We start from the raw sequence: 23,309 nt of genomic DNA on the forward strand, positions 1-23,309 counted from the left end.
AGACTGACCACGTAATAATTTTTAAATGTCTATAACCTTTAAGTAAATGGACCATCTGTATTTGCATAACTGAGTAAAAAAAATTTCTGCTGTTATTGGCATCAAAAGCTGTTATAAACTTTGATGTTCTAAGACACACTGCAGGGTATTCATTCTCCTCCATAGGATCTCTGTTTGCTCTGGCACTAAATCCACCTAAGCTATTCAACCATCATGTGCAACAGCTAAAAATTAGTGTCAGCAAGAAAACTTTATTTAGGATGGCAAGGTCAGAGCAGAACAAAGACTTCACAATGCTGCAAGTGGCTCCCACATGCATTAAAAAATGCCTCATCATGCTGTCGAAGCAGGTGATCAGGTGAAGTGCGAGTTTGGTGAAGTTTGGGGTTCTTTTGTGTCCGATGTGACCTCTGCAGTGGGATGTTTGGCTTTGCTGGCATTTGATGGCTAAATTACAAGAAACAAATATAACTAAAAATATGTGCGTTTACTGTGCGTGTGAGAGAGAGATGATGTTGACAAGATCGATATCCCGAATGTTTCTTTGCTTTGCCGACAAACTCTCACAGGTGCTCCTTCAATCTCTATGAGTAATGACTTCTCCATCTAAGGACTCGGTAACTAATTCACGGCTTGTCCATTGATGGAGGGTGTAGAAAAAGACTGCCTCACAGTGAAATTACACATCTAAAGCTAATGAAATCATTCACAGCAAGCAGACAGGCCTGCTTCTGGTGCAAGTAATGTTTAGAAATGTGATGGACCAAGTTAAAAACAGGAGGAGTCACTGAATATTTTAGAAAAATAAACTACAAATTCCTCCAGCCAGTAGGAACTAGTGGTGCAGACCAATCAACCTTTAAGCCTGCTGAGCTCTGGCCCCATCTTTTGTCTGGCAACTCCAAGGCAGGTAAGTACTGGCAAGAAATAGACAAATACGTCATCTTAAGCAGACAAAATAAACTAAGTTGATATGAATACATATGTTAACTAAATGTGCATGCCAACAAAAAGAACAAATGTATCCAAATCAATTAATAAATGTTTTATTGAATCTAAAGTGTTGCTGTGTTTGTGTCACTGTGGGCGTGTTTCTACTGCAGAACTCTTTTTCCATTGATCAGAATGTTCCTGTGAGAGCCTAAGGTTGGCTTAGAATCTTTGTTGAACTTGGGATGCATGTTTTTCATAAAATCAGAGTTCTTCGAAAAATGCCACCCATGCTCGTGGAAAATAAACGCCTCAGACAGTCCTCTTGTTGTGATGCAACTTTGCAGTACGGAGAATTGGTTTACAATTCCCGGTACTGCTGGTGGTTCTGACAAGAACAATAACTGCAAACTTAGTGGATGTCTTCATCTGCAAAAAACTGCAGCATACAGATAGCGTGAGAGATCTCATTGCACCACATTTTGAAGGATTAAGTCATTGATATTAGAATTTTTCAAAGTAAGAAATAAAGAAAAATTTTTATTCTGTGCAACAAGTTTGATCATAATTATAATTTACAAATGTATTATTTGGGGGTCAATATTATCAGTTTTGTTAAAGTGTGTTACAAATTGGCAAACTGTTTTATTTATGATTGAAATTATTGCAGCATTCTCTTTTGTTTACATACTGACTTACCAACAAAGGAATACTTTTTTCTGTGATACATAATATCCCCTTGACTATAAAATTTTATCGGAAATGACAGCCTGTGTTTGAATGAGATTACTTGAATAAACAAAAGGTAAATTAACAATGAAATGGCTTTTAAATCAGTTAAATTTGCAATTACTGTACATTGTTTTTAATGACAGTGGAGGTCAGTCCTGTGTTATAAACCAGGCAAGTCCAGATGAAACAGCAATAGAACAGAAACCATACTGTGTTCCACGTCAGTTTGAGTCTGTACTCAATCCATGTTCACACATTTGAAAAACTTTTACATGTCATTCACACTGTTAGCAATGCACAATTGTACACACTGAATCTAAAGCAGGTAATCCTTCTTACGAATGTGTCATTGTACGTTTTGTACAAAGCTAGTGACATGAGTTCACAGAGAACTTTAGGACTTCCCAGGCTCAGAAGATTTGCTGAACAACATCCTCGGCAAAACTCAACTGATGGAAAACATTTCCATATCGGCATGCAGGCATTATGTTTGTAATGTTTGCTTGGCAGCTGGATAGAGATGCTGTTTTACACTTCCAGTGGAAAGATGAATAGTATATTTTATGCAATTGTTTTTTAATGGAACAATTCAAGGACATCTCATGTCACGCAAAAGAGTTAACCAAAACGGTAAGGTAGGATAGCAATGTTTGTTATTGTTTGTAAATTTTCTAAGTTGCTTCTCTAAAATGTAGCTATGTTTTATATGTAGTGTCAAAAAGTTCAGGCTTTCTGCACTGAGCTGATCAATGGTTTCCTCTGTGTATGTGTTGAGATATTCAATGGAGTCAACCTACCAAACATCAGGTATTGCTGGCAGGTATAATACATATTCAACAAGAGCAGAAAAATTTATTATTTTCCTTGAAGCTTCAAGAACAAGAACCAAGTTCTTTCTGGCAACCACATTATGTACTCCACAAGAACTAAATGCTACTTGCATTATGTATTTTTTCTTTCTCAAATGTAATTCTTTGAATGCCTTCTGCTCACATTTAAAAATGAAATTGTTGCATATTTGAAAACTAACATTTAGTTGATGTAAAATTTAGTTGATAAAAATGTGTTTTATTTGTTTGTGAAATGGTCATCTATCCATCTCTGTTACCATAAAAATGGTCAAAATCACCATCTTCAAGCTGCTTTCTGATGATGCTTGATTTCCACATCAAAATAGCTTTGCTATATCAGAACTGGCATTATTTAAAGCCTTCCTACTTTACTCGAAACCTTATTTCTATCATAGAAAATGCACTCACCTTCCGCAGGATGTTGTTCAAGACTCACTGTAGGTCACTTTGAAGCTTGAGTCAGAAATTCTCCTTAAATACAAAACCCTGAGTCATATGACAGCAGTTTAGCAGGTGGAGCTAAGAATCCTGACCAAGGAGTTGAACTTGTTAGGCTGAGTGGCTTTTTTTCCTCTGCAGACAAATTGTCTCCCTGTTACAGAGAGTCTGCAAGAGAATAACAAACAGCCTTATTCAGCTTCTGCTGCAGGGTGCAGACATAACAGACCTTTTAAAGTTTGTTGGAAAGGCTTTTCAAAGCACCGTCTGATTTTTTGTTGATCTGTTTATCATTATTGTCTTTAAAAAGCAGTAATAAGCAATTTTCAATAATGTCTTTAAATATATTTTTTTTCCAGTGCTGTCAAGGCCTTTCGGACTTTGGCTTTTGCTTTGTTTTTATATGTCATGTATTCTGCTCCCTGCCAGCCATTTCTCCCATCTCATCAGTTCAACTTCAGTTTCTTGCTTTTCCTCACAGTTTTTAATCAACCACCTGCTCCTCATTTAGTTATTAATTCTCCAGCTTAAATTCAGTTAAGAACAAAAATGATCTTTGTATAAGATAAAAAAAAACTGAAAATGAAATCATAAAACATGAAACACTTCCTTTCATAGGGGTTTTAAACCCACTCTGCATAATCAGTGGTAACTGCAGTATAATGACATAATCAACAGTGAGCCAACAATAGTGAACTGACCACCAGGCTCACAAGACTCTAACATCCTCTCACTGTGTTTTCTGCTGAAGTGTCACATGGAGCGCTGCAGCCAGTGGCACATTATAATTTTTATTTCTTTATTATTATGACTTGCTAGAGGAGCACCCAGCTGTTCATCTGTCCTCACAGAAGGGAGAGCAGAAGCTGTACAGAGACAGTCAGCAGTAAATCATCCATGTGACTCAGATGGAGTTGAAACATCCAGATGTGTTTGTTCTGTCAGTTCAGCTTTGTGTCTGAACAGAAACACAGAAATTAAAATATCTTTCTCTCTTGCATACAGTAAGCCCTGTTTAGTCACCAACATGGAAAATATTTATCTGCAGTCATATCTTCTACTCTTCCACCTTCTAAATTATTTCTTTCTTTCCTCCATTATATTCCACACCCTGTGTTCGGTATGTGCAACATCTCTCCTTCCTACATGTCCAAACAGTCTCAGCCATGTCCCCAAATCCAGTTTGCTTGAATGGTTGCTTGTGGACACTAAACTACAACCACCTTTGATGCCTCAACTCAGTGCAGCTTTACTCTTGCCTGCTTTTCTTTTTTACCTTTGCATCTTTTTATGCATTGCCTTTTCAGAATTTTCTCCAATTTCTCTGCCACCTGTTCTTTATTCTCACAACAGATCGCAGTCTCTGCTGTGATTTCATAATCATCTCTAACTCCTACTGCACACCTCACCACTGTCTGACTGCCCCTTGTTTGTGTCCGACAGCACACCTGATTTACTCAGTCAGGACAAAACTTCCTCTCCTGGCATCCTGTTGTATGTTTTTTAAGACTATTAAAAATTGAGTGCAACTGTTTTCTACTCTCCTTGGTCTCATAATACACAATCTTCTTAAATTGTCATATATTAGCCTCATTTCATAGGTTCCTTTGATTTGTTCTGTTAGTTTACTAGTTTTCTTTCTTCCTCCCAGTCTGTTCATTCTCCTCCTTCCTTCAGTCTGCCAGCCATTCTGCTCTCCTTTCCAACCATTTTCAAATTCTTCCAATCGCCTCCCTGCTCCCTGCCCCAGCTTCCCCAGTCACCTGTGATTAGCTCTTCTGGTTCTTTCGACATGTTCACTTCAGCATTAAAGCTCTTCTATCTCCGTTAATCCTTGCTAGATTCTTCCATTTGTTCTGATGTCCCTGGTCTCTTGTTGTTATGCTGCTTCTGTTAATTCTTTTGTTCAAATACTCTATCCTGGCTCTTTTGTTTTTCCCCAGGATCATTTTAACTTGTTTTTTTTTTAGTTTTTTTTTCTCCCCCATTCAATAACCATCATCAGGTTCTTCATGAACTCCCGTCTCTATTTTGGTTCTGCAACACTTGTCAGTTTTATTGTCTTGTGCAACTTTAGAGCACAAGACAATCCCACTGTCTTGATATCAAATGTCAGAATATTCACAATAATGCTCACCTGCGGATGCACCTCCTCAATCATGCGAAATATTAGTTTTTTTCACCTAAGTCACGATGACTAAATCAGTAAATTATTTTAGACTAATTACTACAATCCATGACCAACTCTCCACAGTTGACAGTTCATCAGTTCTAAATATTATTTCCTTGTTATCTTGTGCACAAACAATAATTGCCCTGGGTGCAGTGTTTTTTCTCATCCAACTGACATACTGCTCTCCTTGGTGGAGTTGCCATTATAATTAACCAGTCAGTCGTTACTGAATGTATTAACAAGCAAAGCTTTCACTTAACAGATTGTCAGTTTATGGTTGAGAAATTTTCCTTGGTTGTTCTCCAACATGTCTGCTTCAAACTCCACCTCAGTTCAGATCCCATCTGAGTCATTCCCTTGTGTCTTCCTGTCAATGAATCGCCTCTCAAGTATTTCTCACTACTTGACCATAACAATGCCTAGCTGCTAATTAACCTGCCTGTCCAACCTCCACTGCCCATTTACTTGGTAACAAATCTCAGAATATTCTCAATAATACTCATTCTTATCCATCATTTTCACCTCCAGGGTCATGTGTAACACATTTTGCACAAAGACAAGTTTTTTCCCTCCTTTGTTGCACTCCACAACAATATTCATCCCATCTTTAAACCTCAGAAAAATAACTTGCCGTCTCTCAGACCATGATGCTCCTTCAACAGAATTCCATTGTTGGATCTATATTGCCTGGAGACACCTAATAGAGGACACTTTTTCTTTTTTTTTTTTTTTTTTTTTGCAAATAATCCTTTTCAGCTGTACTCAGGCTTGAAGCTCACAATAATTTGACTCAGTTCCAATCTCAAAATTATGAAATACAATAAAACAAATGTAAAAGTCAATCATAGAGCAGGCCACCATTTGGAAAGTTGCTGAAAAATGATGCCATTAAATCTAAAACACCAAACACCAATCCAGAAGGAAAGTAATAACAGCAAGTCTCCAGCTAGAGTGTGAGTTAATACAAAAAAGATTTATTTTTTAATTATTTGTCCTGTCTGGAGGATGAAATCTCAAAAAATATTTGGAGACAACAGTGCGTAAAACAGTGATTTAAAAGAACTGTGACAAATCTAGTCTCACTGGAATATGATGATAAACTCTGATGTACAAGGGTGTGACTGTTTCTCTGAATAACAGTGCAAATAAAATAGACTTTGCTTTGATATGGACAATTATGGCATATTAATAAATAACTTAATATGCAACTTACTCATGCTCCTTGTACACATTTTCAAAGCAAGGGTCTCACTGACCTTTAGTCTCCAACTGGCCCTCCAGCTACGTGCCAGCTCCATCAAAGTCCAGTCAATGTTTGATTAAACTATTGGTTTATTCTTTTGGAACATAAAGTGTCCTAGTCAATTACCTTCATACCCAATGCGACATGGCTCTAAAAATCAATTGAACATTGATAAAACTGCACTCACTATTTGTTCATGTCTTCCCACAGCTAAAAGCAGAAGTCGTCCTACATCAGTCCGATGTCTTTAGTAAAATCTGTCTGAACATCTGTAAGTGTGTTTTATCCCTCAGGGATCAATTTATCACTTGCAAACCTTTAGCAAACAAGTTATCTTGCAGTCAAGCAATAGCCATAAATCTTTGTGTGAAGGCAGGTGAGTGATTGTATTATTTCTATGACAAACATAGTTTTGTTAATTTATTAACCTGGAGAAACAGAGTGACCAAACGGAAAAAAAGTCAGATCCTTGTTGTCTCAGGGTGAAAATACCTGAGACCTGGGCAAATGTTTTCTCCACCTAAAATCATAACAATTTGACACTGATCAGCGTCATGCTTTAAGTGCTTAAGGACTTCAATTAATTAGTCAAACATTAGGTGGTGCTTTTCACCAAGTTATGCATATCAAAAATCAGTTTGGCATGCTTTCATAAGTCTTTGAAGACGCCCTTTTAGATTCCATTGAGTGTTAACAGCTATAAAAAAAAATTACAGGCCTCCAATCTTATTGTGATGACATCATGAAGGTACAGTGTTGAAAAGAGTCTGAGATTCTTAAAGAGACAGAGGTCAGTTTCAAAGCATCAAATTGTAAAGTCAAATTTCTTTAGTTATGTCCTGTACATAACTAAATTAATAAAAAAAAATAGATGGTAATAGATGTAGCACCTGATTGTGCAACAAAATAGCACTATGTGCCTGGAAAATACATACTACCACCCCAACATAATAGGTTTGCAATGTTGGAGGTGTTAGAATATTTTCTGACTTTATAGTGACTATTTTATATTGACATGTTGGTGTTTCATCAAAGTGGAGAAGGAAAGAAACATATGCTGCTGAAATAGGGACAGGTTAATATTTAAAACTGTCTTCATGAGTTTTGAACAGATATCTGATCAAGGACATGAGAACCCAATAAGTGTAATCTGAGGAATCTTGAGAATCACAACAATCGTTTATGCATCTGTAGAGTATTTTAAAACCAGTTTCAGTCAAAGTAGGTCATTTATTCTTATACCAGAAGAGGGCGCATTATGACCTCATGCTTGAGAGCAACTTTGACTTAAAAGTGGGGATCAAACGTTTTGATTCACACGAAAAATTATCTAAAGGAATCATAAAGTCCTACAAAAAAAAAAAAAAACAGCCTCTCATGCTTCTGTGATTTATGTGCTGTGATCTTTGGCATGGATCACACTGACCTCTCTAAACAAATTAAATAATCAGCTTTGACACAGGATGCTGTGATACCAGAAAGAAACTGTTTTTTTCCCCCCTCAACTCTTGTGTTAGTATCATCACATGCTCACTGAATAGAGCCCCTAGCTGTGGGGAAGAACACTCACCTCCAAAACACACAGACTATTTCGGCCTTTTTAGAAGCCAAAAGAGGAAGGTTTTCAGATTAAAAAACATCAAACTATATTTGTCATAACTCTTATTAAATATAAGCCCAAAGATACGAAGGAGGGAGGAGGAAGTGGCACTACTAACTTGAAGAGATAATACAATTTCACAAAACTTGTAACGTGACATAAAAACCAGCTTCAGAGTTACAACGTGATTGGCCCACTGGGGTCAGTGAAAAACGGACTCCTTGTGGTTCTTAGCGCATCTAAGATGCATTAAGAAAAAAAAAAGCTTTCCACATTTGGAAAGCTGAACGAAACATACCCCAAGATGTCATGTTGCAAGATCTGTTGATATTGATAGACCCAGAGGCATTAAGTAGATTTTGGTGATTTAATAAAAAAAAAAAAAAAATTTTTTTTTTTTTTTTTGCTTTTACAGGAAACCTGGAAATGAAGGATGGCAGGGAAAACTACAGGGAAATAACAGGAGAAACCAGCAGGGAGTGGGAGAATAAAATTTGTATATGTACTAGGAGAGAAAACGCTGGAAAAATGGACCAGGGCTGATTGGCTAACTGATTGCAGGTGTGAGGAGAGACACCAAAAGGCAGACTGAGGAGAGAGAGAGAGAAAGTGGCAGGGACAAGGAAATTAATCTAACAGTACAACAAAACCAAATACATGAAACAAAATTAAAGTAGAGTAACTAAGAATGACTGGACAAAAGAAATAAATATAAACTAGAACCACTGAGAAAGGACAGAATTAAAGACAAACAGGAACAAAATAAAAAAAAACTAACATAGAATCGCAATTAAATTAGAATCAAATCAAACTAAAAAACAACTCAAAACAAGATCCTAACACAGCAGACTTGTTCTTATGGCTGAGGCTTTGTCCACTTTTCAATTATGCACATTTTATTGTTGGTATTTGACTTATAATCCCAATGAAATACATTAGGTTTAAGGTTGTAGAACAACAAAATAAAAGTTCAAGTGGTCTGAGTGGTTTTAACATTAGACATGGTGCTTGGTGGCCATCTTCAATTCATTTTATTTGTCATTTTAAAACAATGGTCAGGATTTTAAAAATGACTGAAATCAGTTTTCCAACTTGTAGCACCGTAGACACCATGACCCCGATCTGGGTATCTGATGGAAAATGGCTTATTGGCTGATCTTGAGGCTGAGTATTTGTGTTTATCTCATACCTCCAGCCATTTTCCACTGCTAATTAGTAGCTTCTTGGAATCCTTGTTTAACCTTGAAACAGCTGCTCTAACAGAGGAAGGCTTGTTATTCCAATGAAATACCTACTATAACACTATTTGCGTGTATAACTAAATATTTTCTGATGTTACAGAGGATGCTTACAGCCTCAGTCTCTTTACCCATTGATTGCCTGTGTTCAAAGTTCAGCAACCAAATCTAGAAAACAACAATATCAAAACAACAACCACAACAGCAACATCATCCATTCCAAAAGCTTTTTATTTGATTCAAGCAATATAATATGAACATTTTTAAGTTAAGGCCAGATGTAAAATCTCAATAAGATCGACTTTCTTGAAATTACTAACCACATGTTGGTGAACTTGTAGAGCTGGCATGCAAGCGTTTTAAACATTACATGATTGATTTCTTAAGGACTTTAAGCCACAAACGCTGTCACTTTCAAACATGCATTGCACAAAGCAGTCAGTCTAATCATTAACACAATTACACACACATTTTTTAACAATCAATAAAGCCTGAGTGCTTTTGTTCTTCCGTGTTAAGGTGAACCCCATGTTGACAGCTATGAATAGATTTTTCCATATTTCTTTCACGTCACTGCCACAAAACATCAAACGCTTCAGTTTCTTTTTTATCAAGCTTCTCAAGACAGATTCAGTCAACCACAAGAGCAATTCTTTGCTCAACTGACCCGATGTTAAAATCTGATCTTTTAACAATTTTCCACTTCCTGATCCAAATTATAGTGGGTTCAAGAGAAACATATTTTATACTTAGAAGAAATCTTTCAGTAATGATTGTACTTGCATGGGTGTGAGCTGTACACACATAGTAAATAGAGGTTTTATTTCTGTACTCAGAGGAGCAGTTCCTGGAAAAATACAGCAAAGAAATGGGCCTTCTAGGAGACAATCTAAGGTTTTGGGTAAATTTATATTTACAAAATAATCTCATTCAACCGAACATAAATTAGATTTTTTTTTAATTTTATTTGTACATTTGACATAAAACCCATTCTGACACAAAAATAATAATATATTTTTATATCATAAGATTATAAAAAATTAAACATATTGTCTTCAAAGTGAATTTGACAAGAGCAAAACTGTTATGGCAACTGGTCAGAGTATCTTGTACCTCTTGAGTGTTTTCGATCGGCAAAGAGCACTATTTATTAAAAGGGGTTAAATAAAGAGAAAGAAGAAAATAGGCATGTACTACTGATATCCTAATTGATAATTACCATTATTTTTGTCTTAATAAGTGGTTGTTAAGTTTTCTTGTAAATGTTGGATAAATGACATTGACGCCTTAATAATTTTAAGGTATTGGAAAAAGACTTGATTGACTCTTAGCATAGGTTTTGCAGGGACAAGTTGCACTGTCAAAGCAGAGACAGTGCGCTGGGGAAACCATATCTGATGGGGAAACACGAATTGCAGTAACACCAGCATTGTCAGTAGTTTCTTCTTCTTCTGTGGATTGTAGGAAGCAGCTATGTTTTGCGTCACACTATGCATTTGCTCCGGATTCGTTGACAGAAAAGATCCATTTATTCTGTTTACAAGACAACGGACACTGGTACGTTTTACCATTTCACTCTGGGATTTGTCAGAAAAACTTTCTGTGGTTTCATGTAAATGTACACTACAAACACAACAAAACTCTGACATTTTCACAAGAAATTGTTGTCATGTAAACAGGGCCTCAGGGTGAATGGCGGAATATGCTACAGTTTGACTTAAGGTCAGGCAATGCGTAACCTTCCTCGCTAGTCACAGCACCAATGTAACCTTCTTTGCTAGGTTGTTTGTCACCTTCTTCACTAGTATAACACAGAATGAAACACTCTTCACAACGTGACTTCTAACTGCATGCAAGTGGCCCACAGGTGAAAAATAAAAGACACAGTTAGTGTAGTGACTGAGCAGTCAGCCACAAACCCCAACTAGTGCAGCTCCCACTTATAGGGACATATTTTTCCAGCCCAACCATGAGAAAACTTTACAAATTATATTCGTAAATGTTATTACAGTAATTCCTTAATTGTTGAACTAGAAAAATATGACCCTAAGTTAAAAAAAAAATGTAGCAAAGAGCTGCTTCACTTGAACCTAGCTCCACCAGATGAGTTAGGCCCTGTTTACATGACAAAAATTTCAGGTGAAATGGAAGAGTTTTGTCGTGTTTGTACTGTACATTTACATGAAACCACCGAATGTTTTCTCGAACAACAGCACAGTTTGAGAACTGGTCCCAGAGTGCAATGGTTCTGAAACGTAGTGGTGTCTGTTGTCTTGTAAACAGAATAAATGGATATTTTCTGTCAGGAAATCCCTAGCTCAAGCATAGTCTGACGCAAAATATAGCTGCTTCCTGAAATTATAAAATTGATGCTTGATGAACTTTAACATGAGAAGTATTTGCAGAGATGTGTCATCAAGTCTGCTCTGGAAAAGGCCGGCTACAGCAATAATCGCAGCAAAACTTGAATTACAAACAATATTGTGGCCAAAATTTTATCTATAAGCACTCTGATTAAAGGTTCCACTGCAAAAATACATCCACACTAATGTTTGGTTAAACATTCCATAGCAGGTTACACTTTAATCTCATATCTTTCTACTTTATAAGATTATTATTATTATTATCTTGGGACCTAAAGAGGAAATATCTAGAGTCAACACACAGCTTTCATTATTACAGCTAGAATCTAATGATAAGGCCCAAAATCTGGGTTCATCTGGGTAGTGATGGACTGAGACCTGAACATTCAAAAATAAATAAAGACAATTACAAAGTCGGCCTTCTGTCACCCGAAGAACATCTCTAAGATTTAAGGATCATCCATCCATCCATCCATCCATCCATCCATCCATCCATCCATCCATCCATCCATCCATCCATCCATCCATCCATCTTCTTACATTGTCAATATTTAATATTTCAACATTTTATGTTTACTGCTCGTTTCATAATTGGCTACTGTATTAAAGTAAAGAATTTTGAACAGCCTTGTTGCTGAAACGTGCAAATCAAATGAACTTGTCTTGACTTAAATGCCGTGAAACATTTCATTCTGTACTTAAATCAAGTGGCCTGCGAGAATTGTTGCTGTAAATATAATGCGGAAACGCGGGCAATCACCTCCACCTGGGCAGAAGGAACTCCCCACTAATTTTCAATGGAGGTTATTTCTTCCTGTTTATGAGCTCACGTGAAGGTCCCACGCAGCGAGTTTCTTCTCGCTTTGATTGACTCGTTATGGAAGGAGGCTGGGCTCCACTCCACTCTCAAGTCCCGCCTCGCGCGTGTTTCTTCCTGGGAACTAAAGCTATAAAATGAAACGCTTTAGCACAATAATAGAGTCGCAGCGTGAAGTTAGAGTTCACCTAGTGAACTGCTGTACGGACACTTGAGACAGACTGATGCTCTGACCAGCCAGAGCGCGGAGAGACGTCGCTGACCGGGTTTCTTGTCACTTCCAAGCCGACAATCCCTCCATCTAGTCGCCGGGTGAGGTACGGAGGAGAGCCATGGCGGGGGACGGTTCGGACCAGCGAGCCCTGCAGTATGAACAAACTTTGGTGAGTTTCACTTGTTGCATTTTGGCACTTTAGTATTTATCCACAACTCCCTTTGGTCTCCGAAACCAGGACTGACGGATTGTACCACCTGGCTTTCGCCGCACACATCTGGTAACTGAACAGCAGAACGTTGTCCAAAGTTTACTTGGAGTGAAAATACAAGGAAACTGAGAAAATTACATGAGCCGAATGATCCATCGTGACATTTACGTGCTAAAAACTCAAGTCCGAGTCTGTAAATCAGGAGTGAGCAGCATGACAAACTTGTTTCAACATATTTTGAACGAAGTTCAGCTTGTTTTGTTTTCTCGCGTGTATAGCCGCTGTGTGTCGCTTATGCGTTCCTGACGGCTTTACTGCTTATTCCACGTACACAGACAAGGTGACACAGTTGGCTAAGGAGACGTTTCTAAAGTGTTAAGCAAGACATATTCATTGTCTTTAAAAGCACAAAGAGAGGAGCGGCTCGCTGTCAACATCTGGATTCAGATTCAGCCAGTGTCCAAGCTTTTTAAGTGTAGATTTTAGCCAGACTTGAAGAAAACATAAGAAAAGACGAGAACGCTCCCCTCTTTCAATTCACAAAGTGTATATGATATTAGGCTTATAATTATTCATACCCCATGACAGTTTGGGATTACAAAGTAATTTCATTAATCTAAAACGGTTGTTTCTAATTTTATGTCACATGCATCTCCAAAAAGATATCATGTTTGAACAAAACATAATATCTCTAACACGGCACTTTATTTACATTATTACTACATATCAGAAAATATTTGTGCTATTCTCTGTAATTAATGGGAATTCTATTATTGAGCTGCTGACCAGCATTTTGCACGTTTCTGCTGATATTTTGATGACCTATCTGTGGTTACAAGCTCTGAGTCTTTCAGGCAGAACTGCTTCCGTACCTTCATCTTTAACCCCTCTTTTCTCTTGGATGTAGATCAGGACTTTGTCTGGATCACTCCAAAACCTTAATGCTTTTAATCAGAACAAACATGTTAAACAAATTAAATGATAACTTTAAACCTCAATCTTTCATGTGTCGCAATAATTTTGAACCAAACGGCACATATGACTAATTAAACCTTTTTGTGTTATTTTGAGGCACTATGCATTTTATTGAACCTGCGGTCATCCCAGGTTTGTTGGTGAACATCATTGTAGAGTGCTCTGAAATGAAAAACAAGTAATGCATTATTTTAGTTATTTGGTCATTTTTTGCGTCCTTCTTAAAATATGCAAGTTTTTTCTGTATGTGCAATTAGTTTTCCTTGGTAACTCCTTTAAAATAAACTGGTGTGCAGAAAAATTTAAGACTTGTATGTGTGCAGCTCAAATTAAATGTTTGTTAAGTGTGATTAGTGGAATGTTATCTTAACAGCTGTTATGATGTTTACTGTATGTGTCAGGAGTTCAGTGTAGCGGCTCCATTGACATCAGACAATGCTGTGCTGCTTGGGCTCAGTGTGAAATGCTGTTTAGTATGTTGGTGCAAGTGACAGTTGTACAGTTGGGGGGACAGTTGTGCTGGATGTTTGGTCACAGTTTGAGGCTCATAAGTTACTGATGCACTTTGCATGAATATTGGCCATCTCAAAGAAAGTCTGCGTGGAGCTTTTGGTTGTTTTTATTAGGCTGAACCTGACCAACATTGAACTCTTCCATTGAAACGCCTTCTAAAACTTGTAATAAAGTTGTCTTGAACTTTAAACTCAACTGCAAAAGTGACTTTTTATGGGTTTGGGTTTCTTGCAACAGATGCTTCCATTTTGCCACATTTCCACAATGAATGGATTTAGAGAGTGTACACCTGAGTTGTAGATCTGTGCAGCATCTGCAGAGTTGCATAAAGGGGCTTTCTGATTAAAGCTCTGCTTGCGTGACATGTCAAGTTTCTAGATTTTGTAGTAAATTAGTATTGTTTTAAATCCTAACCTTGCTTTACCTCTGGCCTGTCTGCTGTGCTCCTTCTTTCAATGGCTTCTCTTTTTAATGTTTTCAATGAGAGGTCTCTAAGAACCTCTCATTGAGGTTTACGACCCTGCCCATATTATTTATTACTAATTTTACAACTAATAGGTGGCTGCGACTGAGACAAGTGGTTATATTTTTATTTAATCTATTTTCTATGTAAGGTATTGTGTTATCTTGTGAAACTGTAGGAAGAGACTATACAAGTCACTTCTGCTTGGTTGGATGCGTCTTTGTGGAGCAGAGATCTTCAGCATGTTCCTCACGTTGGTAAAGTGGGAACTTTGTGTGCATGTTTCTGGATAAAACTTCTGTCAGGCCAAAAGAATACCCATTTTATTTCTGGTTTTATACGGATCAGTTCAGTGGCACTGAGGCTTTAAATTAAGAGCAACCACAGCTGTAACACCACTTTGGGCCTCTGTTTCCTCTAGTTGAAAAAGTGTCTTTGTAAAAGGAAAAACGGTCCCCTCCTTCCCTCACCCTGTGTTCTGTTAATCTGTGTATGTGGTTGTGTGAGAGATTACACAACTTGCGACCCGCTGATTCAGCACTGGACACTCCGTCACCCTGGCAGGTCTCGTGCTCGGCCCTACGGCTCTCTGTAAGGGAGAAAAATAAATAAGTAAAAATCCGACGGCTGTTGTCCGACTCTGCTCAACCCAGCTGCAAATCAATGGCATAAACTACGTAGAACCAAACAAAGATAGAAAATGGTTTCAAAATGAGAGTAACCTCGTTTACCATCAGTTCCCCCCTCCTGCCTCCTCTCCATCTCCTCGCTGTGGGCTGTAGTAACATGGTGTCTTTGTGTGATATTGGCAGTCGTGATGGTTGTGTGGGTTTTGTTGTGGGCAGCGGATGCTCAAAGAGGCCAGTGTGGTTCGGTTGTGAGACAGAATGAAAAGCTGGCTGTAGAGAAAAGCTGGCGGGGTCAGGAGTGCCAAGCTCTAAGACGGAAAGACCTGCCTCAAAGTACCGTTGGTCATAGGCGCCGGAACAGGGAAGACAAGCGGGCCGTTGGCCCCTCCACTTTACGACCCTGCCCGTTCATTGGTCAGGGTTAGGGGTTACCAAGGTTAGCCAGGGTTAGGGTAAAGGTTACAGTATGATTAATGCCCAGTGTTTGGTGCAATTATTAAATTCAAACACATATCCACACTTTTATTGGAGTAACTCCGATAAACACAGCCTTTTATTGGGGAGAGAGACTTGTCACGCCACATGAAATATGAGTTATTAACTATACACTTCAAGAAAGGGACACAATCAATGCCATTATGCAGCACATAATAAAATGTTACCTTTGATCACATGAAAGGTAATGTTCATGTGATCAAAGGTGAAAAAAAGGGTATAATATTGCTGATAAATGGCTGACAACTGACTCCCTCAATAACGAGTGACTATGCCCAGCAAGCATATATACAGATCAGGTGTTTATTAATGTGAACTGATGTCTCAGTTTGAGGTTTATCAACAGCAGCTGTGCCCGATTAATTTTTGAGGTGGGGTTCGATGGGGTGTTTCGTCACCTCTGTTATGCATTTAAATGTCAGGCGCACACAGACTTGTTCAATTGATACGATGCTGCCTGTCGATCAATTCAGTGGGTTTGTCACAATTTGTCCCAAAGTAAATGGTAAACACCCCTTACCTGAAGGACATCCAATTATGGGTCTGCCGTGCGCTGTGATCTGGCTAGATTTGATGATTGTTTGCTTTTAAATGCGCTGCGGTCATAGAAATTTGGTGGAAAATAATCAGAAAAAAATGTTCAAAGTTGTCAGTGGGGAACATGGAGAAGGCAGCTTTACACAGAGCATTTAGATGACGGAATGAACTTTATCCTATTTTCAAAACTGAAGTCTGAAAAAATGTAAAAGACGAATAAATGCCAGCAGCCGACCTAAGAAAAGCTGAAGAGAGAGCGAGATAATAAAAACACCGTGTTTGTGTGAAGGTTTTTGTAATCATTACATCATTGGTGTGAACACACCAATAGCGGGTTAAACAGTAGTCCAACCAGACGACCCGTCAGCTCCTCAGTATGCCAAACCACAAACACAAAGCTTATAAACCAGCGACCACCAGAACCGCGCATACGGTAAAACGCTCTGGCAGGATCCAAACGACCGCTCTTAGAACTGTGGGAGGATTCAAACTCCGCTCATTCATTTTGAGCTTAGAAAAAAAGTGCTACGCCGCAAAATTTACAAAAGTAAACTGACCAATAACATTTAGGCTTTGGCATGTGCATCTCCATAGACTCGCTACATACAAGATGTTTTGACACAATAAATATTTTTTTCTTATGCAGAATGTGATTAGTGATTTGCTAATAACTCTATTGCCCGGTTTTTATACTCTGCCTCTCAAAGGCATGCAGGTAATGTGGCCTGATCAGAAAGTATATTTTTTAGTTTTTAAGCCAGATTTTTATATTTCTGTTCCCACATGTCTTTAAATGTTGTTTACCAACTGAGCTTAGAGGCATTTGAAGATGTTGCACTCTGAAAGTTTAAGAACACTTGGCTGTCTTGGTGTATCTAAACTTGCTTATAAGGAATGAAAATCTGTAATTGGTTATTATTTATGCAGGAGGCTACAATGCAGTAACTTCCATTTCCACATGAGTAATTTATCACAGAATACACTTTTTAAGACCTGTACCCATTCTTTGGAAACAACAAAAAAAGAACCAACTAAAACTAAGTTTTAGTTTCTCTTTTTAAAGCCCATTCAAAGTTAAACGCATGTGACTCTCTTTCACTGCTCTAATTTGGCTTACCCATTGTGCTTTTTAGAGCAGTAATTCCCAAATATTTAACCTTAAGACCCACAAAAATCACAATAAAAGAGATTTATGACTCAGAATATGAAGCAGTTAAACAGAGTGTAATGACTTCACCAATATATTCATTTTATTTTTTGTAAAATGTTTTATTCAAATTAACATAATAAATTTGCTTGTTATAGTTTTGGTATTGTTTATTTTTCAAGAATATGTCAAAACCCGATTGTTGTTGATTAGTGACCCCAACAGAAGCCATGAGGTCCCATGTGCTGTTTCAATAGCTATCCTAGCATCATATTAGACTCCTAGTAACTCGAAGGCTGCCGATTCATTGTGGTAACAGTTGTAATGAGCATTGTAATTAGGCCCGAGCAGTGAAGCGCTGCGAAGGCCTATTGTTTTTGTACTGCTTCTTATTATTAGGCCCAAGCAGCAAAGTGCTCGGGCCTAATAATATTGCTCAGAGAAAGCAATTGTCTTTGCTTTTTCTGAGTTGAGATTTGGTGGTGAAATTTATGGTAACAGGTAAGATCGGCTGTTTTACTCGTGCCTCCATGTGAAAGCATGTGATATGGTTTTAAAATATTTCATATTAGTTTAACAGAGTTAATAAGGTTTGGCTCTTGTCTAATTCATTTCTATTGTATCATCCATGTCTGCATCAATTGCAAAGGCATTCATATTGAACTTTTTCAGGGTATAAAATTCAATTAAAACAAATAATGAATAATACATATACGGTTGTTGTACTACTGAACAATGATGTCATGTGAAACCTCAAACAAATTTCTAGAATTGGGGGCAGCATGTTAGAATATTTGTTACATTGCTTATGATTTGTTCTTTTTGTAGACTTGTGTTGTTTTTGGTAGAAACACTGCATGTTTGGATATTTATTCCCTCTGGGTTTGGTTGCTTTGCAGATGAAAAGGAATTTTGCTCTTAGTTTTTTATATTGGAACATTTATGTAATCATGACAATAAGGTATTATTTTTACAATGAGAAGTAGCTGATGATTATTTCAAAAGCTCAAATGAACCTGAACTCCAAATCCCAGAGGAGTTAAAAATAATGCTTCGTGGATGCAGAACAGGACCAAAGAGTAGAGAGAGGAGAGGCTCAAGCCATCTTTTTCATCGATCATAATGAGCAAGGATCATGTCCTTGTTTTCTAGCTAGAGAAAGATTTAAGATTCACTAGAAACAGATTTTATACTTTGAAGAAATCTTTCAGTAGTGATTGTACTCACAAGATTCAAGACTTAAAATGGAGCAGTAAAACCAGATGACATGGATTCGCAATGCTTGCCAATAAAAGATGATGTCATCCATGACATGTTAATGTAGAATAGTGTCTCTTCTGCTCCTCATGGTGGTCATAAGACTGCCTTACTGAAACAGTCTCTAGTCAGAGACCTCTTCAGATGACTACCAGAGATCATTTCTTCCCACAGCATCACCATCCATGACAACTCTTATCTGATATATCTGGATGATATGAGTTGCAACAACATGCAGTCTTTCTTTGCGCTGAAGTATTTTTGAATTGAATTGACTTTTTTTTAGTATTGTTTCACAACAAAGCATCACCACCGAATAATGTCATCATTGTGAAGCATTCAGTGATGTGCAGAGAATGCCAAACTTCCCTAAAACTATATCATGACTTAAACACGCTCTAAACATAGAATGTGCAAAGCTTTATTTTAGATGCAAGTTTAAAAATGATCTAATTATCTTGCTTCTGCCAAGTCTTGAGCCTTGCAAGCAAAGTTTGAGGTGTAATTTTGAAAACAAACTTCAGTAAAATAAAATATTTTTTTTGTTGTTGTTTTAGATTCATGAATGAATTTCAATTTGTAGCTCTACTGTAAACACTTAGTTGCACCCAAGACCTTATAAATGGATTGAGATATGACATACAAATTGGATAAATTTAACACCTGAAATGAGACAGTAATTTTTGATTAGACTGAAAGCGGAAACATTTCCGATCAACAAACGCCAGAGTTCATTAAGTTTCCACCAGGGGAAAATTTTGGTTGCTCATCTCGTTTGGCTTTTTTCCAAAGCTTACTTGGAATGGGATGTGTTTCTCTTCATTGTGTATAACGTCAGGAATTCTTTAGTGAGTCAGTAAAGACATTTTTGATACTGCAGCACGGGTTTGATGGAAAATTTTAGCGCGATTGAAGCAAAGTCCTTCCTCAATATGCTATTGAGACATATTTTGACTTGTTAATGATTGTATAGATGTTTTCATTTTGTGTTCTTTACTGTGCCCTTTAAGATTCAATTTGACATGAAAGGCATTCGAAATGAAATCAATTATTATGAAAGCATATTTTTCTTGATCCCGTGTTTTGTGCATTGCTCTTTCATTTTGCTTTTATAGTGGAAATTTCCCCTTTCCCTCGCTGTCCACATAAACTTACCTCATGGGTAAATTCTTTTATTTTTCAAGATGGGTCAGCAACTCCTTGACTCTCCTGAGTGTGAAGATAAGTGTTTTCTTAATGTGGGCTGACTTTATCTGCAGATAAGCATCAAACGTTGTCACAGTGTTGCCAAAGACCAACAAATTGCTTTTATTTAGCTCATTTCTTATCCAACACTTTGCTTTCTTCACAAACAGCCCTGATAAATTGCCCCAGTCAAGGGTTAAGCTAAAAGAAAAGTTTAGGTCAAACAATAATACAATTGAAACAAAACATTTGCTCTCATAATGAGGTGCCATTTGTAATAACCGTGAATTAGACAAACGCCCAACAAATCAGAACAAATGTGGAGAGTGTGTTCAGGTGAAATCAAAAAGTGTGCATTCCGCTTGCTGTTTGTTCTCTGACCCTTTTTGGATTGTGTTGATGATTAATCGCAGACAAAGAGAGAGACAGAGCTTGAATGATTACACATGTGGCTCGTTGAAGTGTTGGGGCGTGCCTCTTCATTAGTGCCATACATTATTTCGACCTGCTCTCAAATCTTGAGCAGAGATTGATTACACAGAGAACAGAAAACTGAGATCTCAATTAAATGGAGGCCAGTTGAGGCAAAACCCCCTGAATCTCAGAGCTCTGCAGAAAAAGGTTGATGAAAAGCTACAACTTGACTGCAAAAATAAAAAGAATTAGTTTTAGGGTTCATTTGTAGTGAGGGGAAATAACGGGGCTCATGTGAAGTATTGGATCTCATTTAAGCATTTTCCAGGGGTGGAAAAGAATAGATATAGTTAAATGTGCATAAAGGTATATTAACAGTAAATATTTGAATTTATATGTTAAAAATGACAGAAAATGGAGTGAGCATTACAGAAATTAGTTTGGAAAATGTGGAGTTCTTAAATAAAAATGTGTAAGACAATATTCAATAAACTGAATCATGGATTTGAAATGTATTGTCTTTTAAAGTGCTTTAAAATGACCTCATGTTTGTGTCCAGAGATATGTCTTTTAAATTTTAAATCATCTGAGCTAGGGTTATTATGCAAAGATTAGGCAAAGATGTCCTGCCTCTAGATGTACAAGTTCATAAGGACATATTCTACATGCTTGCAGCTGAAATTTTTTTTATCAGGATGTCCTGACTTATGGGAACTAGATCACACTTCTTTTTTTTATTTTTATTTGAAGTCCTGTAAATTTTTAATCTTTTTTTGTCTGAGATTTCAGTAGTATTTTCTGTTACTTGATTGTATAAACGCACCAAAAAATGCTAACGTCTGTGCCTTTGATGTGACAAAATGAGTAAAAAGTTGAGAACACTTTTGCAAGTTAGTCAGCGAGTAAAATGCATCTTAGTTGTTGGAACAGAACATTCTGTATGGGTGCTTTCTGAAAAGCCAGCTCCACAAAAAAAAAAAAAAAACAGTTGAGCTTATGAGATGACAAACAGAATAAGTTAAGCAGTTACTTTTTGGTGTCTATATGAGGCCATTTGGACCACGTAGCTTTCTTTTTTTTTATTTCCTAAAATGTGAAGCTCTCCTTTATTGCTGTATAATGTTTTCCTGGGCTTCTGGTTTTGTACCCTATTCTACCTTTATTTAGCACAGACCTTTACAGAAACATGTTCACCTTGTCCATAGTGTGACTCCTAAGGTTTTTCCCTTTCCGGTTCAAGACAGCCTTTCAGCCAGTCAATATTGTCCGTTCAGATAGGGATGTGCCCTTTGGCTGTGTACTGTTTGCTTGTTAGTGAACAGCATGCAGATTTGTTTTGCAATGGCACTGCGTCCCCCACAGAGGGTGTGCCCCACAGTTTGTGAACCACTGAGTTAAACAGTTCTTTATTGTTGGAATTGTATCTCATACATAGTTTTGGAATCCAGCTCGATTAAAAGTCAGCTGTTAGATGTCTAGCACAGGCATTGCTTTATCTCAGGGGTCTCAAAACTTCAGTCCTCGAGGGCCGGTGTCCTGCAACTTTTAGATGTGCCTCTTCTGCACCACACCTGAATAGAATAATTAGGTCATTAGCAAGACTCTGGAGATCTTATCTACACAAGGAGGAGGTAATTAAGCTATTTCATTCCAGTGTTTTGTACCTGTGGCACATCTAAAAACTGCAGGACGGTGGCCCTTGATGACTGGAGTTTGAGACCCCCACCTTATCTGAATGCTTCTTTCTTTTTCAATTGTTTCACACTGATGCACAGTCAGAACAACAACAAAAAAAGCCAGGTTACCTCTAGGTGACTTCTTGCTCTTATAAACTCAACGTTGACACATCAGAGGATGTTCAGTTCATTATCAGCTGTGCGTGTCTGCTATGAGACTTTTCATGTCCTGAGTTGAGTTTACTTTCAACATATCCCAGATAAACTCAATCATGTTGGCATATCCTGTTGAGGACATAAGATTACATTCAGCTGTATCTACCTTGGCTACTTAAAGGCCCTTGCCTTGTGCATAGCCAGGATACTTGCAATGACTTTGCGACAAAGATCCAGAAAATGCTGGAGGGAGTTAGCAGAAAAATGTTTAGTGGCATTGTTGTTTGCATTCATAATCCATGTCTGGGTGTGCACATTATTGCTGGGAACTATCTCAACCTTGGCTAATTTTACATTACTAGTTAAATTTTCTCTTGTCTGTGCAATGCAGGGAATTGCATAAATATTAAATGGAGTTGAGATCAGAATATTTTTTAACATGGTTTAGCTTGTGATTTTTAAAGCAGACATATTTAAGTCTCCAAAGTTCACATATCCACATTAGTGTAACCTTTACTGTCTCCTTAATTACCATAGTATTTGGCAGCCAGAAGAAGACTGCAGCTGAGGGCTATTGACATAGACCCTGGTCTAAACTTAATGCCTTCCTGTCCTGTCCGCTTCATCATCCAATGAGAGAGCAGCTTTTTGGCTCATTCTGTCTTTGCCCCATCTTGATCTGCTGTCATCACTGACCTCCCACACCGAGACTGCTTGCCTGTTTATATATCCACACCTTCATCAGCACATTCTCTTCCAATAAGTTTCCACATTGACTTGTCTCCTTGCGTGTGTGGTGAGAGGTAATGTCATCATGACATTGACCTAAAAATGTGGATGCTTTCATTTCAATGACCTTGGTGTACACAGACATCATCCCCTTAAATTTGAAAAATCTATTGAAAAAAAAAAATTGAACCATCCCAATGATTAAAGTGAAATGTGTAAAGTTTTCATATTGGTGCATCCCTACTGAAGCATTTGAAGTGATTCAGAATCAAAGCTGGCATCAAAAGTAAACAGATGGGCATTTACTCTTTATGGTATGAATG

At 37.6% G+C, this 23,309-nt stretch overlaps 1 protein-coding gene across 3 annotated transcripts in view; it reads left to right on the plus strand.

Moving 5' to 3' along the window:
- Positions 1 to 12,479: 12,479 nt before the first annotated feature.
- Positions 12,480 to 23,309, plus strand: part of LOC129358755 (chloride channel protein 2-like) — an 82,896-nt gene continuing 72,066 nt past the window's right edge. For all 3 annotated transcript variants that reach the window (XM_055027880.1, XM_055027882.1, XM_055027883.1), the window contains exon 1: positions 12,480 to 12,768. In XM_055027880.1, the coding sequence (XP_054883855.1) occupies positions 12,718 to 12,768 (51 nt within the window). In that variant the 5' untranslated portion in view covers positions 12,480 to 12,717. The remainder of the gene's footprint in view (positions 12,769 to 23,309) is intronic.

Source organism: Poeciliopsis prolifica, unplaced genomic scaffold (assembly GCF_027474105.1).
Source record: "Poeciliopsis prolifica strain line A6 unplaced genomic scaffold, Auburn_PproV2 SCAFFOLD004, whole genome shotgun sequence".
Taxonomy (NCBI): domain Eukaryota; kingdom Metazoa; phylum Chordata; class Actinopteri; order Cyprinodontiformes; family Poeciliidae; genus Poeciliopsis; species Poeciliopsis prolifica.